Source organism: Terrapene carolina, unplaced genomic scaffold (assembly GCF_002925995.2).
Source record: "Terrapene carolina triunguis isolate 2854851 unplaced genomic scaffold, T_m_triunguis-2.0 Scaffold42, whole genome shotgun sequence".
Lineage (NCBI taxonomy): Eukaryota > Metazoa > Chordata > Testudines > Emydidae > Terrapene > Terrapene triunguis.
Window position 1 is genome coordinate 3,013,494 of NW_020664393.1, and position 19,402 is coordinate 3,032,895.

General features: G+C 41.5%; 1 protein-coding gene across 1 annotated transcript in view; it reads left to right on the top strand.

Annotated features, from left to right (window-relative positions):
- Nucleotides 1-19,402, top strand: part of LAMA4 (laminin subunit alpha 4) — a 128,468-nt gene that overhangs the window by 36,458 nt on the left and 72,608 nt on the right. Inside the window, exons 3-4 of the mRNA XM_026653515.1 lie at nucleotides 8,460-8,584; nucleotides 15,879-15,959. Of these exons, the coding sequence (XP_026509300.1) occupies nucleotides 8,460-8,584; nucleotides 15,879-15,959 (206 nt within the window). The remainder of the gene's footprint in view (nucleotides 1-8,459; nucleotides 8,585-15,878; nucleotides 15,960-19,402) is intronic.

A 19,402-nucleotide genomic window follows, 5' to 3' on the forward strand; every position in this document is an offset into this window, starting at 1 on the left:
TTCACAAGTCTTTCAGTACAGCTCAGCCAGCAGACCTTGGGGGAAGGAGGAGAATGGGAAAGGGAGGAGAACACGGAGAAGGACAAGAGATGGCCTGAGGGGCTGTTGGGATATTGACACTTGTGAGGCTGTGGTGGTTTGAAGGGGAGCGTTAGGGGAGGCTGGTAGACTTAGAGGAGTGGGAGAAGAAAAAGGAAGGGAGGGAAGAGAGTGATGGTGTCGAGGAGTAGAAGAGCAGTGAGAGTGTTTCAAGAAGAAGGAGAGAATGAATGGATTTTGGGTCAGAGAGGAAGAGACAGTGAGGGGAAAAAACAGAGGAAGTTAATGGGAGCGAGGAAACTTGGAGATGAAGAGCCAGGTCCAATGCCCATTAAATAATGGACAAGGCCCTAACAGCACCTGATAATGACAGCTGCTGCCAAACCTGGAGCAACACAGGAGGGAATCTGGCCAAAGATTATTCAGGAAGAGGGAATTTATACCACTGGGATCCTCATAGCGGCGAGGCCTAATGGTATTGTGGGTGCAGGTTTTTGTTCCTCACAAGTTGGTAGGCAAAGTACTCCACTGCTGCTAAGGTTAGTAAGCATCACACCTGGTAGTAACAGTTTGCAGAATCAGGGTCCTCTGCATCCAAATAGCTTAGTGTAAAAACTGTCTGAAAGGAGCTGACAGAGGAAGAGATTCTGTGAATACATCTGGGCCTTTATTATTGTTCTTGTTCACCCATTTATAACCAGGTAAGGGAGCCACTGCTCCAGCTAGGTTCCTGCTTCAAAGAAGTGATAGTAGGAGGGTGTTTTTAGGTTTTATTAATTATGGATTCTAAGTACACAGTACAATCACAATGAGTCACTGATGTGACTATGTTTACCCAGATGAATGTCTGAAATGTAACTAAAATCCAGCAAAGTAGCAAAAAGTTTTTAAATTTGTCAAGTCAACTCCCAAAAAAGAATTCTTCAAATAATTGTAAAAATGTAGAAAAGTACAAAGTTTGGAAGTTTTGTGCTTCAAATGGTGAAAGACAACCTGGAAATGATGTTGTCATGTAGCTACAAGTGTTACTATATCATCACAGAACACAATTTGTCTTTTAGTGGAGATAATAACTAATGTACAAAAACTGAATAAATGGTCTGGGCTATTGTGAAAACGAAAAAAAAACCAAAGCTGCACAGAAAAGGATGAATTATAAGGACTATGTTCAATAAAAATGCTTTAAGAGTTCCATACCATGCAAATCTCAAAAATCAATTTGTTGATAGTGGCCTCCAGTGCATAGAAACCAAATGGAATTTGTATTGACTTCAGCTCTGAATTTGAAATCAATTAAAATTAAAACCTTATTAATGATGCCCCAAAGTGCAGTGTTAATATTTTTAATTTCTACAAACATGACAATGTTATTTTAAGGTTCTATTTTTAAATCTCCTTCAACCTTATTTATAAAGTATAAATCAATTCTGTGGAGTTTCTAAAAGTGAACTGAATGTACACAGTCAATAAATCAGCAAACTCATTAGGTATCCAAGGACAAGGAATAATTGCTTATAGAACATTGCTTTTATATAGGTTAGTGTAAAATTGGTGCATAGATCAATCATTTGATCCTTTAATTAAAACTGGACAGTTGCTCAATCTATTTCTAATATAGAAACACACCCAATTAGAAGAAAAGAAAGCAGTCAGCATAGTCTGAACTGCATTTATGATATATGACAGTATAGATATCACAATAATGCTTCATCTCAAAAAAGTCATTTGTCAGCTGTGTCACACGCATTGGTAATGCACAAGACCAGCGAAAGACACCCATTCTCAGTGCTGATTTTAGGATATTGCCCTCAACAAATGTCAAAGGCTTCTTGTTTGTGACCTCCTTGGTTCTGACTGAGAGAGGAGACCAGTTTACAGCAGTGCTTTGTACCTTTGTTTTGGTTTACATGTACATATCAGTTGCTACATGTATGAATTTACAGTAGCTGATAATGGCAGGACAGGGTGCAGCTGCAGACAGAGTGAAACTTATTTCACCAGAATAAAGCTCAAGCAATTGGGCTTTATTGCAGATTAAATTGCATGGGATTTGGGGGAGTAAATCTCTCCTTCACCAGCACCCTTTAACCTGGAGCTGACCTAGTCATAAGAAACTCCTCCATTGTAAACTGAGACTGGAATTTGCAAAAGCAGATAGTAAAATGAAAGAATCCTATCCATTCTTCAAATTCCTTTATATTTGATCATGAATTTATGATGGTTATTAAATTTTATTAATGGAGATATCCTGTCTCCTAGAACTGGAAGGGACCTTGATCAAGTCCAGCCCCCTGCCTTCACTAGCAGGACCAAGTACTGATTTTGCCTTAGATCCCTAACTGGCCTCCTTAAGGATTGAACTGACAACCCTGGGTTTAGCAGGCCAATGCTCAAACCACTGAGCTATCCCTCCCTGCTTGGGGAGGGGGATGACCTTATGGAAGGTCATCTGCTCTGAAATTTTCTAAGTAGCAAATATCTCAGAAACAGTCAAGCTGCAGCTTGTCAGAAGCAATTTGCTCTTGGTTTAGTATGTGAGTGGACTTTGGGAGGAGACTCATAGCTCCTGCTCAACAAACCAGGCTTCTCCCACAACACTGAACCACAGTAGTGCAACACTGGAGAGAGGAGGCCAGCCAGTGCTGCCTGTAGAGCAGTTTGACAACGACTTCAGCAGAGTAGAGCAGCGGTGGGAGAATTAAGAAGTGGCAAGGAGGGCTGTGTGGAGAAAAGGTATTTTTGAAGTGAGTTGCCAGTGACCTTTCTGAGGATATATTTAGTCATGGAAAGTAAACATTAGTCTAGGGTTAGCTCCTTACACAGAGATCATATTAGGCTACGTGGTGCAAAAAGAGCAGAGTCTGGAGATAAAGCTTTGTAGGGGTGTTGATTTGTTGCTAGAAATATTATACTTTGGTTTTTTCTAGGTGCTGTACATTTGATCCACATGCATTCGAGGTGTCTGGTGATTAGGGCAGAAAGCATTTGGAGGAACTAGAAAAACAAAATGATCACGGGATGGGAAGCTAGAGTTACTAAGATCCATTCGTCCCTCTTATGGATTCTTTAACAATAGAGCATGTTGTCGTTTGGATGATTTGTATGTTTAAGTGTTTGGGTTTACAGCTGACTGGAAAGGTTGGAAGAGATTTGGCAGCTCTGCCTTTGAGGATAATATGTTCCACATGATAGCCAAGGCAGATCTGGAGAGTAGCCAATAGTTCTCCATCCATCCATCAAGTAATAAAGGAAAGCAACAGGGAATTGGCACAGTTCTGCAGCTTAATAGATACTTCTGGTTTAAAGAATAACCTTGCATCTTACAACTAATCTTTTTCCTTCTGCACACATGGATTTCATCTGTCCAACAATGAGGGAGACAAAGGTAATACATATCTATGAGAGGGCTTGGTGGACTGCCTTTGGCTCTTTTGATTGCAGGAATAGACCAGTCAGACATGGTCCTTCATCTGATATGGGATGAAGGATCATCACACACTCAGATCTTTGTGTGTGTCACTTTCCCCCCCCCCCCTTATACAGAGGCACAGGAGTGCAGTTCTCAAACATGCAGCCTGTAGAGAGTCTGCTCTTCACAGTGAAGGAGCAATAGCATATCTGTGGCTGGCCACAGCAATGCTTCCTGTTAATGAAGTCTCACAATTTTTAAGCTACTCTCATGACACTTTGGGCCTGACCCCTGGTTTTTGAATGCTTGGGGCTGGCAATATTCCCTATCTTCATTGCAGGTGGACACAAACACATCAAAATCTTGGGGAAGTTTGGATCTGGATCCAAACATTGTAGCTCAAGCCCATCTCTATAGTTGAATCAGTAAATCTAAAGAATATACAGAAATTCATAGCCCTTTCCTCACTGCAGCCATATTATTTATTTGTTCACATGCCATTTATGTGTGTTCATAATTGCTACCAGCGTGTCTCTTAGCAAGCAAAATGATTCCTATTACACTCTGTTGAAAATGTTCTTTTAAATTGAGACATCATTATCTGAATTCCTAGTGGCTTGATGCAACTTTCAAATTTTATTGATAACATACTCTTGATCCTACGGAAATCAGGGGATTTTCTAACAAAGGAAAATACACTCAGGCCACTTTGTTGTTGATGAAATGGTGCATGAATGATTACATACTGTAGAGGGTGTCTTCATTTAGAAGCCTTTGGAACCATGGCTTCTGTTATATTTTTTCCCATAATCTTTAAGGGACACTGCTGGGTTGACTTTGGTTTTGTAAAAGCAAAAGATTGTATTAACTTGGCAAAATGCAAAACGTTTGGCTTAGAATTTTAACTTACAGTACTTAAAAAAAAATTAACACCAGTGTTTTAAAAAACTTAATTGCAGTGCATTTACCTGTGTAACTTTTCAGCCTTTGTATTCTATGAACTGCACCTGTAAGCTTCTAAGGTCTCTGTCTGCAGAGACAGGCAGCAATTTTGCGTTTAATTCAGTGCACACTGTCTAGAAGAGTCTCATGGAAAATTTACTTTTCTCTTTCTGGTTTTGCATTTATTTTCTTAATCAAAACTGAAAGCCATCTGTTTGCTCCTTCTGTATGAAAAAAAATTAAACACCAATATCAATAGACATGTTTCAACAGTTTTTTTAAAACTTCATTTGAAAGAGAAGTTGGGATTGAAGAGGTTGTAACCAAATACCCCACTGGAGAATTTGTGACCCAACCAGTGCTGGGATACAGCTCTGTATGCATGCAAAGATTTGTGTGCTTATGCACTGGGACCAGGAGTGCTCTTCTCCTCTATGCTTAAAGTGCATTACTACTGTGAAAAGTGACTTCATAGAAGTGCCATCATGGAGCTACACGTTTATTGGCCCTCACAGTTATTTCTCTGTCTGATGTGCTCAGTTTAAGAGAGAGAAGATGTATTTTCTAACTGTAAACGTGGCTTGAACTGTGAGAGTCAGTTATGATCGCCAGTTTCACCTTTCCCTTCAATGGTTTCACAGATTTAACTTAGTCAACAATTCTGCAGAAGATGTACAGGATCTGCATTGACTCTGCGGTGCTATAGAAGCCAAAGACTGTCTTTTTTGCCACTAAAGTAAAAAATATGACCCTGAATACACAAAAGGTTCAGATCTGTTGAACAAGGTCATGCCATTTTTACATAGTCACTTTTCAGAGTACAGCCACACTTCAGATGTCCCAAGCACTCAACTGATGCGTTTATTAGGGGAGAGAGTGTGCTAACAATCTCCCTTGCGGTAGAAGAGGAACACTGCAGATATGAATATTAACACTGAGTCCCCTGCTTTCTTTCTGGGCTCATCACTGTAGCATCTGAGCACCTGGAAAACATCAATGAATTTATCCTCACACTATCCATATGATGTATGGACAATTGAGGCAGAAGGAGTTTAAGTGTCTTGCTGAGAGTAAAACAGGAAGTCTGTGGCAAAGCCAAGAATTGAATTTAGACCTGATTCCTAGTCTGGTGCCTTAACCACAAGGCCATTCTTCCTCTTTGATTGGAGAATAGACTTTGATTTCCCACCCTCTCATCCCTCTCCTCTAGTCAATCAAAAACACTTCTTCAGTGAATATTGCCAAATTCCACTACTTCTTTAAATTGCACTAGCCTTAAGATCTTCCACTTGCACCCCATATTTCAGCTGTTTCCTCATTTCCTCTTATACCCATTCCTGCTTCCTCCAGTATGACTAAGCTTTTCTCCTCCCCCTCCACGCCATCCCTTATACTTACAACAACCTTCCATTTAATGTACACCAAGCTCTCTCCGACTCTTCTCTCCAAACACCATTTGTGAAAAGCCTTCCTGTAAAATTATTCAGAGTATTCCACTCTATAACGCTAAATGCACTACACTGCACTTGTTGGTGTATACATATATATATATAAGATCTTCAGGAAAAGTGGTGGTGGTAGGATTTGGGGGGGAAGGGGTTCTGTTAGTTTGTTATTCATTTTGGTGGGGTTGTTTGTTTTTTGCTTACCATATTTTACCTGTTGTAAAACTCCATGGTGGAATTATAGCTCTGCACAAATAAATAATGATAATTGCCGCACATTGGAATAGTTGGGCTACATATCACTAACTGTGGCTAAAACGTGTGCAGCAACTAACTCAGACCATCTCCCAGGATTCACCCAGAATCTACAATTATCTGGACTGCTCTTATCAGAACCTGCATCTGCCTGAAGATCAAAGGAAGGAAGACTTAATGGTCAGCCAAATATGCAGTATATTTGTAACTTTCACACAAGTGGCTGGCCTCTCTCTAATGTATAAAAAGTAGCTGTCAGAGGAGGCTGGTGACATCTGGATGTGGGTAAATGAAAATGACCTATCAGTGTCCTCATAATCAGTTTATGGCAACAAGTAAAGGTTCATTGTACTGTATCTGACACAAAGCATGGCTGAGAATGGCTGAGATGCTGGTACTATTTTTTTGTATTAGACATTTTCTGTCCTTTCATTCCTCTTTTCACAGCCTCCTGGACAAAGAGTGTGGTAAGGTATGAGTTCAAGATGACCTTTCAAATCTACTGCATTGGGTGGGTTCAAAATTAGATAGAATAAAATTCATCCACCCTGAATTTGGTGCTTGTGAAAAGCCAGTGTTGATTGCTCAGGCTAAATCCAAACATACTGCTTGGCAGGCACTGCACAAGCTTCCTCCTGCAGCTCTGCTAATGCACCTGAAACCTGACCTGCAACTTCCCTGTTAGCCCAGAGATTGCCAGTCACTAACTGCACAGTTACTTTGTGATGTGATTGAATATCTACCGGAGAATATGCTGAGGAGCCAAGATAATTTCTTTTAAGACATGTGCCAACTTTGAACATTGTTCTCTAGAGGAACAAAGCTATTACACTAACCCAATACACAAAGTAGTTTTTTCCATACAGTATATGTCATGGAGTTGATTCTTCACTGCCTTGCACTTTGTATTGTCATTTACATCTGAATGAAATCAGTGCAAAGTGGATGTAAAACACTACCAATGGTGTACATAAAAATCTGATCTGGGAGCATTCAACACACATATCACAAAAATCACTAGGTACAAGGCAGTGGAGAATTGCACCCATCTTCTTTGGGGTATCCCTTTTAAAATAACTCAACTGTAGAGCATGTTTCTCTGGAAAAAAACACTCTGATGATAACTTCCGGGTACCACCCCGAAGTGGAAATGGTATCTGGTGGTTAAAGCATAAGATGCAGAGCCTGGATTCATTAATTCTGTTGTTGTCTCTATGGCATTCACTACCTTGCAATATGGTCATAGGAAATTCACGTAACCTTTCTGTGCCTCAGTTTACCCATCTGTAAAATTAGTAATATAATAATACTTACCCTGCCTCACAGGGGTGTGGCAGGGCTGGATTAAAATTGTTGTAGAGTGCTTTGAGATCTTTTGATAAAAGTATTATACAAGTGCATAGTATTCTAATCATAATAAAATATTTTGGGGTAAATCCTCAGCTACTGTAAGTTATATTGATTTCAGTTGATCCATGATAACTTGCACTGGCTGAGGTATAGTGTATAATGTATTGTGCAGGGTGAGATTACTTCCTATAAGTGTTGCACAATGGAGATGAAATCACTTCTTGAGAAGATGAGTGAGTTTTTGCTCCATTATTTTGTATTCCATAGAAATGCCACCAGAAAAATAATCTTGAAATTCATGAACTATTTTTTTCATATCTTAGAAAGAAAGAATATGGCAGTCTCCTAATTACTGCCTCCTCTGTTCTGAGCATCTTTAAAGGGCAATGTGTAGGGATCAATCCGAATATGTAAATAACCGTTAACATTCAGGCATATTTCATTTCAGGGAAAAAATCAAAAACACCAGCCTATTAATTACCGATAACCTGCTATTTTCCCTGATACTCACTTTCAGTCATCAAGTCCAAAGAATAACCCCTTTCTCTCTCAACAAGCAGGCATCTGTACTGGAATCTATTGGTAATTATGTATTACACTATATATACACCAGTGGGCAAATTTTACTTTGTTTTGGTGCCAGGCAAGTTCAGCATTCCTTCTAGTGCCTTCAGCTTAGACAGACCTGTCTGCTACCTGTGAATTCTAGCAACTCTCTGATGATATATAATGCAGAGTTTGTGCTCAGGGAGCCTGCACATGTGAATGCTATAGTGATAGCTTTATCCTGTATGCCACTTTGTCAGCACTCCCAGGCAGACCAGTGAATTGTTCTAAATGTTTTCATTTGTAATACGCTGCCACTTACAAACACTTTTCATTTAATCCCTCAATACCTTGAAGGGTTCAGGCCTGGCACCAGTCCTTGTTCTGCTTGGCAGAGTACTTGCCAAAGTCATCTACTAGGCCTGAATTAAGTAGCACCTTCCTTTAACATTTGTCACTCTTCTTTATTGAAGGACTGCCAGAGAAACACCACTGGAAAGCACTGTGAAAAATGTCTGGATGGTTACGTTGGGGACATCGTCAGAGGAGTGCCCACATTCTGCCAGCCCTGCCCTTGCCCATTGCCATTAGTTGCCAAGTATGTAAAACACTTTGTTTTATTTTATTTGTGCTGATCCTTATACTTTCTGTTCTGCATTCATCTTTCAGAGCCAGGCACAATAAACCTTATTAGACTGGGGGTCAGAGAAAGACCGATGCACCTTCAAGCATAGAAAACCAAGAACATTTTCACTTGTTTACACTTATCACCAAATGAAAAGGTGAAAAAAAGGAAAATAACATTTAGAGTCATAGAGTTTAAGGCCAGAAGGGACCACTCAATCATCTTGTCTGACCTCCTGTATATCACAGGCCACCAACATTAAACCCAGCAACTGGAATTTTATTTAAAAGGTGTGAATATTTTTTTCAGTCTCTCCCATTGATTGCTGTATACACAAATGGGAGAAAATATTTGAACAACTTTGGGCTCTTTCTCTTTTAAATGAGAAGGGTTGTCAGCAGTGTGCTGCCTTTAATAAGCTCAAAGCCAAAGCCATACCTCTTTATATGTAAAATTCCCCATGACATCTGGAAAGCAGAAACTGATTGGGGAAAACCCTAGCACAGTGGTGCCCAAACTGTGGGGCATGCCAAAGAACATTTGGGGGGATGCACGGCAGGGCATGGGCCAACCCCCATGGGAGTTGGGGAGGGAGCACCACCCAGCCCAGCTCCGCCCCCAGATGTAGCTCGGCTCCACCTCCAGCCCAGCTCCAGCTCCAGCCCCAGCCCCAGCTCCACTCCACCCCCCTGCTCTTCCCGCAGCCCAGCTCTACTCTCATTCCCTCTCCGCCCCCAGGCCAGCTCCGCCTCTAGCCCCAGCTCCTTCCCCATCCCCAGCTCTGCCTTCAACTCTAGCTCCTCTGCTGAGCCACCTGAGCAGTAATGCAGGAGGGGGCGCAGATTCCATTACTGGTAAGCGGAGGGGGACATGACAGGAAAAGTGTGGGCACCACTGCCCTAACATAACACAGACCCAAGCAAATGGTAGCTTGGCCTGGTTAATGCAAGCACAGCATCTGTTATTTAAATTAATGCATCCAACTTCAGTAGTGGTGCAAGAGGCAGACAGTAACTGTAATTTCAACTAATGCATAGCCTGCTTTTGGATATGAATTTCTGAAGCCTGACAGAAAATACAGGTCCAGGCCAATAAGAGGACATTTATAGCAGTCATTATTCCATGTGGTTTCAGAGATACCAATTATCGAGAAGATGTGGCTTTCTATTAGAGAGCTTTAATAGCACATCAATGTCATAGCAGAAGAAATCAGCATTCCATTACTTATCACTGTATTCTGTCTGAATGGATATCTATGCATATCCCATTACACTGACAGGATGATGTACCTCTAAATATTTCACTGTAGGTCGAAGACCTTTTTAGTGAGCCAGCTACTTTCTCTTTGTTTCCCATTCCACTTTCAACCAGAAGGTTTTAGTCCTTTCCTACACTGAATTTCTTTCCCTTTATTTCATGGTACGTCTTACAGTTGCTATAGGACTGCTCTTTAGCACAGCCTCAAAGTGAGAAATTTGCATTTTGTTCAGCTGCTCAGAGGCACAGGCTCAAAATCACAGCTGGGCCAAAGCTCACAGTCCCACAAAACACTTCGTGCCTTTCATAAGAGCTATATGCACATGAGGACTGCAAGATGAAGAATAGCTATGACTAAAAAATTACATCCCTGATTGGATTAGAGAGAATGCCCAAGAGAGTGAGGAGAAAGGATGTCCAATTTTTCTTCACAATTGTCTGAACACCTGCATTTTACTATATTTATGCAAGGCCAGCCAGGTGAATGAGTTCACATATGTATTATTTATTCATGTTTCAGTAACTAAGAGACAATAGCAAGAACACATAAGTAGAAACAGAACGGTCTAACAGCTCCTTTGTTCAATAAATGAAATTTAATTTTTTTCATATGGCTGTTTGCCACACAACAGCCATTTCAGCTTGCAAGCAACGTTTCTTTAAACAACATCCAGATTTTTGGAGGACATGCTAGCATCCTTATCCTTTTGCATATGTTTTGTCTGTGGCACCATAAAATAGAGATGCATTAAAGTTGTGCTGGGAGAACATGGAAATATAAGGCTGACCCCCAGCTGAAGTAAATCAGTGTAACTCCATCGGCTTCACTGAAGCTACACTGATTTATACTAGCTGAAGATCTGGCCCAATCTCCCCCAACTGCCCTTCTTTACTCGGGAGTCCCTTATTTCAAACTTAAATTTATCTCCATTCCATACAAATTTGGTGCTTTACTTTCATTGCTGTAAATTATATTTACCTCAGAAATACAGAAACATGAAACAGACGTTATCAGAAACATTATTTATGCTAAGGGGATGAATCTTGGCATTTAAGGGCTTGTTTACAAGGCGAGTTACTGAACAGCAAGTGAATTTACAGTGCACCAGCTTATCATGGAATAACACCCACATAGACATTGCTGAAGTGCAGTGATAGTCCCAGAATGCAGCTTGGCATATTACATTTTCAAGCAGCAGAACGCTAAACCCTACTCCAGGATGTTCACTGCACTGTAGCAGGATCCACATAGCAAGTTACTACATGGCAAGCTAGAGTAGATTCACATCTTGACTTGGTGAGCAGTAACTCATTGTGTAGACAAGCCCTATGCTTCTGCCTGAGTAACTGTCTTGTGTCTTTCATTTGGGCTCTTTGGGTGAAACTCTGTCCCTATTAAAATCAATGACAAAACTCCTGTTGACTTCAATGGAGCCAGAATTTCATCCCTGGGCTGTAAGTATCCTCCCATTTTGGTGCGGTCTTGCTACTAAAGTTTATGAACCTCAGAATTACTAATAGCTGTAAGAAGTGGTCCTGCTTCCACTGAACTCAATGGGAGTGTTAGCTCTGACTTCAGTGGGAGCAGGAGCAAGCCCATGTATTATAATAATCTGTTTTTGCTTTTACCTGTGACACTATTTCCACATCATATATGACAAGGACTTACTAATAAATAATACCAAATTAAATCTGAAGTTTTTAAGTGCACCATAATCCCTAAATCTACTTCAAACCTAAGCTACAAAACTAAAAAGTTGTTTTTCTTAGTGTGAGTGATTACAGTGTTACAGAAGTATTTAAATTGCTCTGAAACTTTACTCTCAGAATTGTTATGTTTATACCCTATGATCTTGACAGTTATTAGTAGGGCTGGCCACTAAACAAGAATTCTCTTTCACAAAATGAAGCTTCACCAGTTATTTTCAATCCAATTTTGAATGAAATGGAGACCTTTCAAAAATAAAAATAAAAAGAGAGAGAGAGAGACCCACCTCAGAAGAATAACCAATAGTCCAGTGATTAGGAAGCTCACCTGAACTGTGGAAAACCCATGTTCAAGTCCTTTCTCCACATCAGGCAAAGTAGGGACTTGAACCTCCCGGATGGGGACCCTTACCACCAGGCTATTTGGGTCTTTCTCTGAAACTCCATCTTGGACCCAAGAAACTTTTTTTCATTGAAACCAATATGTTCCCATGAAATGTTTCTTTGGTTTCAACAAATTGACATTTTCCGATGAAAAAGGCTTTAATCAAAAAATTCCGGTTGAGCTCTAATTATTAGTGATTCTATATTTCCACTCAAATAAGCCATATACTTACTAAATAAGCAATGACTATACTGTTAGAAAAGGAATCTCTGCCAGTCTTATATCAAAATGTCTGTTTAAATGCTTTCTGTATGTACTGGAATGTTATATCTAACATTTGGCTCCTGTTACTTTTTATTGTGTAGGGGCTAACTGGCCTTTGTTCCCCTTTATACTAGCATATTACATTTTTCCTAATTGGCTGCACACCTTCCTTTCAGCTGCAGCTTTATTGTTCATTGTCCCATTAGCTTTTCCAAAAGGATTATATCTGAGCCTAAATTACCTTTTTTAGGGAGTGAAGAACAATCACATCTAGTTTAAAGACACTAACCTAAAATTGCTGACTGTTGCTGGTGATGAAAATCTTATTGTCTTACCATACCAGTCCCCAATACCTCGACTCCTCTCCTATTTCAGACCACTAGAGTGAATGAAGCCCAGAACTCAAAGTAATAACATCATAGCCCATTTTACAACATATTGGTGTTTAAATCCTGATTGCCTGTAATGGGCAAGGACTGTCTGGATAAACAGCACCTAGCACACAGGGGTCCTGACCTCAGGTGAGACCTCTAGAACAGGGGAAGGCAAACTACACCCCATGGGCCGGATCTGGCCCATCAAGGCTTTCAATCCGACCCGCAGGATTGCCAGCCCCGTGGTGCAGCGGGGCTAAGCCAGGCTCCCTGCCTGCCCTGTCCCTGCACCGCTCCCAGAAGTAGCCTGCACCAAGTCCCTGCGGCTCCTGGAGGACGGGGGGGGGGGCAGAGGGCTCCATGCGCTGCCCTCGCCTGCAGGCACCGCCTCCCACAACTCCCATTGGCCGGGAACGGGGAACCGCAGCCAATGGGAGCTTCATGGGTGGTACCCACAGGGGAGAGCAGCACACGGTGGAGCCATCTGCCCCACCCCACCCCCAGGAGCCACTGCCAGACATGCTGGCCACTTCTGGGAGTGGCGCAGGGCCAGGGCAGGCAGGGAGCCTGCCTTAGCCCCGCTGCACACTGCTGCCACCCCAGAGCCACTCAACTTAAGCGGCACCAGGCCGGAGCCTGCACCCCGAACCCCTCCTGCACCTCACACCCCAACCCCGTGCCCTGAGCCCCTAACCCCCTGCCCTGAGTCCCCTGCCTCACCCATCCTGAACCCCAACCCCCTTACCTGAGCCCCCTGCTGCACCCCACACCCCTCCTGCACCCCAACCCCTTGCCCTGAGCCCCTTCCTGCACACCGCACCCCCTCTCGCACCCTGCACTCCCTCCCACACCCCAACCCCCTGCCCCAGCCCTACAATCATGACCCTGCATACAATTTCCCCACCCAGATGTGGCCCTCGGGCCAAAAAGTTTGCCCACCCCTGCTCTAGAAGCTACTAGTATGCAAACAATAAATAATAATTATTATGTTTATGGTGTAATCTTCAGGCTCAAACAACAGGGTTCAGAGAGAAACATCCTTTTTTTCTTTTTTATCATTTCACCTTTATTCTTACTCTGTTTATAGTAAGACAAGAAGGCGCCTCCACCAGGAAGCTACCAAGGCTTTAAAGAGGAAATATACAGACGATATTGCTTGCTACTCCATTTTTCAACAGAAGTTTTATCCCTAAAAATAACATAACAAATGGATCCATAGCACTCAAACAAACAGACCAACTCTGCATCCAAATCTCTAAACTGACATTATCATTAGATTCACTGTTGTTCTTGGGATTCATTTGTATGACTTTAGTTTTTTGTCTGGCCAGAGTATCTTCATATCTGCTATCCTGGGAACTTTTGTAATAGTTCCCATTAAGTGAAATGACATCTTTTTGGAAAAATTGGATGGAGGCTTCTCCAGACTCTAGCAGATGTTACTTAACTTTAAACCTCAGGAAATGTTATGACCTTTAAAAAAAAAAAACCTAAAGAAATATAAAGACCCAGGAAGACTTTGGTCATACTTCATAACTTAAATCCACAAAGTAATAACTTCAAATGTTTTAAGAAATTAGCCTGTATACAGGAAGAGGGGAAATTGCCAAAGTATTGTAATTTTCTTGGCATGTTCACATCAAAATGTTACAGAAGATAATTTGGGAATTTCATCAAGAGAGTCTCATTTTAAATGTCTCCAAACAGATCATTGACTTTACTCTGGAAAACATTAGCTTAGAAATACTGATGGGAACAGAAACAATGAAGGAACTGTTTATACACTTTTTATGTTGCTTGTTCCTGGGACAAGTACATGGACCAGATTCTCGTCCCCTCTTCTGGCCCCTTTGTATAGCCTGAGCTACACAACGGGGATGGAATCTGGCCACAGATGCCCAGCTGAGAATTTCAGTGTGCTAGGGGAGCTCTCAACTGGCATAAAGCTGTCAGAGCCAGTTCCTACACGAACCACTCACTAAGCCAGGCAAAGGCAGTGTGTTGGGAAAAGTATGCTTTGTGGTGCTCTGCTCTCTCTGCCAGTTCTCACCTGGCACATAGTACTTTTGGGACAATAGCCAACTAAGATAAATTAGAATAAGATTAGGCCAAGAACCAAGGAGCATGTAGTTAAAGAAACATGGAACTGTAACTGGTTCCCCAACAACCTTCCTGCTCCCTGCCCATGCTGAATGGGTGTCAATGCAGAAGAGAATCTGGCCCCATATTTTTTAAACTAACTAAGAATGTCTTTAAAATTGTGTGCTCTTTTTTTGTCTGTAACTGTATCTAAGACACATCACCCTGATTTAATTGTGTAGGGTTTGGTACTTTTCCTGTCTTTACTAACCAAGTTGTGGTCATTTTTAGGGGCCAACCCACATTTTAAAGAATTTTTGTTTCGCATATTGTAATGTGGTTATTTGTTTATTTTAAGAAACTGAAACTAGATCCTGAAAATTAAAGACCACACGGGGTAAAGAAAGCCATGATGTTAGAATAACATGCTGTTAAAAATCCCGGCACAGAACCCCCACCACAAGCAGCCCTAACTGGCACCCTGGCTGGCAGTCTCAGCAGAGGTCAAGGGTTGAACGGATTTGTAGACTAATCTGCCTTTTCTCTCCTAGAGGTGGTAGAGTAGATCGCCGGCTGGTGCAAATCAGCATAGCTCCATTGACTTCAATGGAAATCAATTGAACTATTCCAATTTACACCACCTGGGGATCTGCTCTGATTCCTATAGGATGCCTTTGAGACATTCTGAGGGGATTGTGTAAGGAAACGTGCACTGCCGCTGCCTGTACTGTACCTTTCCTGTGGTTAAATATAAGATTTTAGTTCCCAAAGAATTTGATCCAACATATTTCAAAAGCAACATGTTAGTTTAAACATTCTGAAATAAAATAGAGGAGACAAGTTCACAGGAAATATAAGATTAACAGTATACTCTCTGCAGCTATACAGAGAATGCAAGTTCCTTATTTATAATATATGTATAGAAGCATGTAAGTGTGTCTGAGCTAGGCTGCAGGAAGGAAGTCGGTATCTTTTTACGATTTATATAGTGCCATAGGTATGCATGGTTTTTATAGGTGAAAATAAAAAGACCAGGTGTAGTGTACATTCAGCTCCTATTGACTTCAGTGGGCACTCAGCACTAAGTACGATCAGCCCAAAGGTCATATAAATAACAAATGTTCACAAAATACAGCATGTTTGCATAGGCTATTAATAAGTATTGGCTACCCTGATTGATATTTTTTATATGCAATTCTAGTTTTGCAGTCTCCTGTCACAGAAAAAGTGGGGTAGTGCGCTGTGTCTGTAAAGAAAACTATGCAGGACCCAACTGTGAAAGGTAAGCAGACTAGCAGTATGGATGACTGGTCAAGTTTGCCAGTGTTCCAAAGCCCTTAAGAGAGTTTCACACACTGGGGAGAATTTTTCTGTGCTTGACATTCAGTGGATTATATTATGTCTGTCTGCCTAAGCCTCATCTGGTTCTGGCTCCCCACCCCATCCTTTGTACCCAATCAAATAGCTGGTGTTATAGAGAACTCAGTCGATTAACTCCAATGGAAGATTGTGTGCAACCAGTGCATAACTGGACTATGAATGAGGGGGAAAATGGATGCCAAATATCCTAAGGAGAGAGTTGTGTGTAAAGAGCAAGGAAACAAATGAGATTTCGTCACAAAGTAAAAGCTACAGTTACCTCCTAAATAAAATAACTCAAACTGTCAATATGTTACCTTTTGGACCTTTAAAGTGGCCAAAGTTACAATTTTACAAGTAAAGCTACTGCAGATGGAGAGCATAAAAATACAATAAACTTATTTCCAGTCTGGCTATATCCTGTTATTCTTCTGGAATGTCATATATGCAAACATAGGACAATATAGACAATTAAAAGCTCAGTGAGATTTCTCACTGGTTATTAAAATGTCACACTAGACTACAAATGAATGAAGTTCTGTAAAAAGGGTAACAGACATTTTTCTATTCAGAGTGGCAGAAAAGGATAATGTCAACTTACTTTATTTGGTTTCTAATAGCCACTGGCCAGCTTTTTGTGTACCAGAGGAAAAAGATAAGAGCAGGCAAAGGAGAAGAAAGGAAGGAAAAAGCAGTTAGCCCAAGTCAGTGAGGGCAATATGGTTAAGTGATTAGTAATGGGGTATGGATCTTTTCTCTTCTAGGTTGTTAATTCCAGTCCAAGTAATGAAAAGTCTTTACCTTCTGATGGCTGTATATGGGGCCTAGATGAAATGAGGTGGTGGTCACCATCCTGTTCCTAGAGGACACACTCACTGAGCACTAGCTAGTATTCTTCATTGGTAATCTCAGTTGTCAGACTAGTGATTCAGTTGGCGTGGAGAATGATTCTCTCTCTTTCCCAGGGGAGAGTGCAGGATTAAAAATTTGAAACTTTTAGAGGGTAATGTTCTGTGCCTTGGCAATGGCCCCAGGACCAAAGGAGCTTGCTCTGCCCCCTGTGGCCCCAGGTCTGGAGGAGCTCACTCGCTCACTCTTCCCCCAAAGCCACAGGGCCAGAGGAGCTGTCAGCACCTGCTGTGGCCCCAGGGCCAGAGGAGTTCTGTGCCCCCGCCAATTATTGGGGGACCCCATGCCTCTGCTTCCCCCCCCCCTACTTGTGCATGCCCCTACTCTCTCCCATAGGAGATCCTTTATATTGGTGAGGGGATACACGTCCAGGGCAGTGCTGGGCTGTTTGGACTCCACCACATGTGCATACATGGAAGACTGATAAAGGTTGCTAATCTGGCACTTTTAAATTACCACAAGATCACATGTAAATGTTACTTTAGGCCCATGTCATGCCTGCCCCTGACATGGTGTACAGTGGGGGCAGAGCACACTGATCCCTGCCTACTTTCCTGCTCCCTGGGGACTGCCCAGCACCTCAAAAGGCCCGAGGTGGAATCAGGCCCCTCTGTACAGGCCTAAGGAATGTGACTGGCACTTTAGGGTAGTAAGCGGCAGGACGTCAAGGGATGTAACAGCATATGTGCTCTTGCAGCGCACTGGGAGGCAAGCTGCCCCATTTCCTCTGGCTTCTGTGTGAGAGGTTTTCTTGTTCTGCTTGGAAAGCTTGGCACAGAACTGCCTGACTTATTCTTCAGTTAGCTGCCAACATGTAATGTTGGGAACCCATGGAGGCTTTTGCTAGGAATTGTGAAAATGACCTTTCAATCCCCAAGTGTAAAGTTGTGAGTGAGTGAAATCCTTTTGTTCATTGCTTTAAAAAATGAGGTGTTACGGCAGTAACAAATGAAATCCAGTTTTTGTTATTTTCTAATTATTACAAGATTCTCTATGGAAAAAGTGTTTTGGCATACATGGTGGACAGAGAGGAAAGGTTCTATTGGCACGGTTAGTAGAGGGAAAGTTAACATCTTACCCGCCAATAATCACAGGAAATAAAAATTCCTGGAGTTAAAAGAGAGAGAATTTGTTAACTTCATTATTTCAACAATGAGACGTTGAAAATTCAGATGGAAATGAAAATATTTTTATTTAGCAGAGAAGAGTCATTTATCGGGACATGACAGGAATGGAGAAGACCTTTTCTGTGGAGCTTTTCTTGGGCATAAAGTAAGGAGATGGAGCAGTGTATTTCTGTCCAAGTTTCCTTGCTTTTCTCATTCAGTGCCAACCATTCAGAGGAGTTGGATGCAATCCAAGTCTATATTATGTGACATGGGGAAGTGAAAGTGACACATGCGCATTTTCAGCTCTGAAAGTTTCTGTCCATTTTAAACAGCTACTCCAGCTGATAAGCTATGGCTAATAGAAGTGAGGCAGACAGTCATAAAAAACAGCAGTTACCTCCATGCCCACAAACACATCAGTGGGAATGAAACTGCATGGCCTTACACATTTCTGTCATGTACAAAGCTGCACTTCAACTGAATAGTGTATTTCAGAGAAGAAAAACTGAGCACCTCATCTTCATTATAAGGAATGGCCTGTGGTAATGGCATACAGAGTCTTTTACCTGGAGGCCATTAATTTAAATCTAGCTCATGTTAGCAGTGTCCAAATGTTATTTCTATTGGCGTTTTGTTCGATGGCCAATATGAAACGATTTGGTAGTCACACAACAGTTACTAGTAGATGGGTGACCACATGAAAAACCTCTAACTAGATTATTTTTTTAAAGGAAAAAATGTGAAAATACAAAAAAATTCAACCAGTTCTACTGATGGTCAAAAAATGAGAGGAATTTTTTCCTGTTTATATTTCAAACTTCATAATGTTGTTGACATTTGAAAAACATTGCCTAGCTCCACTAGTTGGTACTAGCTGAGGGTGTGAAAAGCCTTTAAAAGACTTTCAACATGACTAGATAGCAGCATTCCTATCTTTACCAATGGAATGCCTGTGCTCCACTAGCAACATTGAACTGAGAGGGTAATACCATGGCAAAATTCCCTCAGGAAACTGCCACTCTTTGATGCAGAGAAGTGGCACAGATGACATACTGTCCCTAACTCCTGAAGCTGAACACAATTTCTTTTCACTCCAAACTTGGGCCCATGTGTATAAGAGACTATGGGCCTAATTCTGCCCTCATACCATTGTAAATTTGGGAGTATCTCCATGGAAAACAGTGGAACTACACTGACGATGATGATGACAGAAGAATCAGGCTGTATATCATTACAACTGAATTCAGATCGCAGCTATGGTGACACATAATCATGGAGCATGGCTGTATTATTTATCTCTGGGTCACCAAAATGACAGACCATTTTTCTTACTATCAGGTTATCCTGC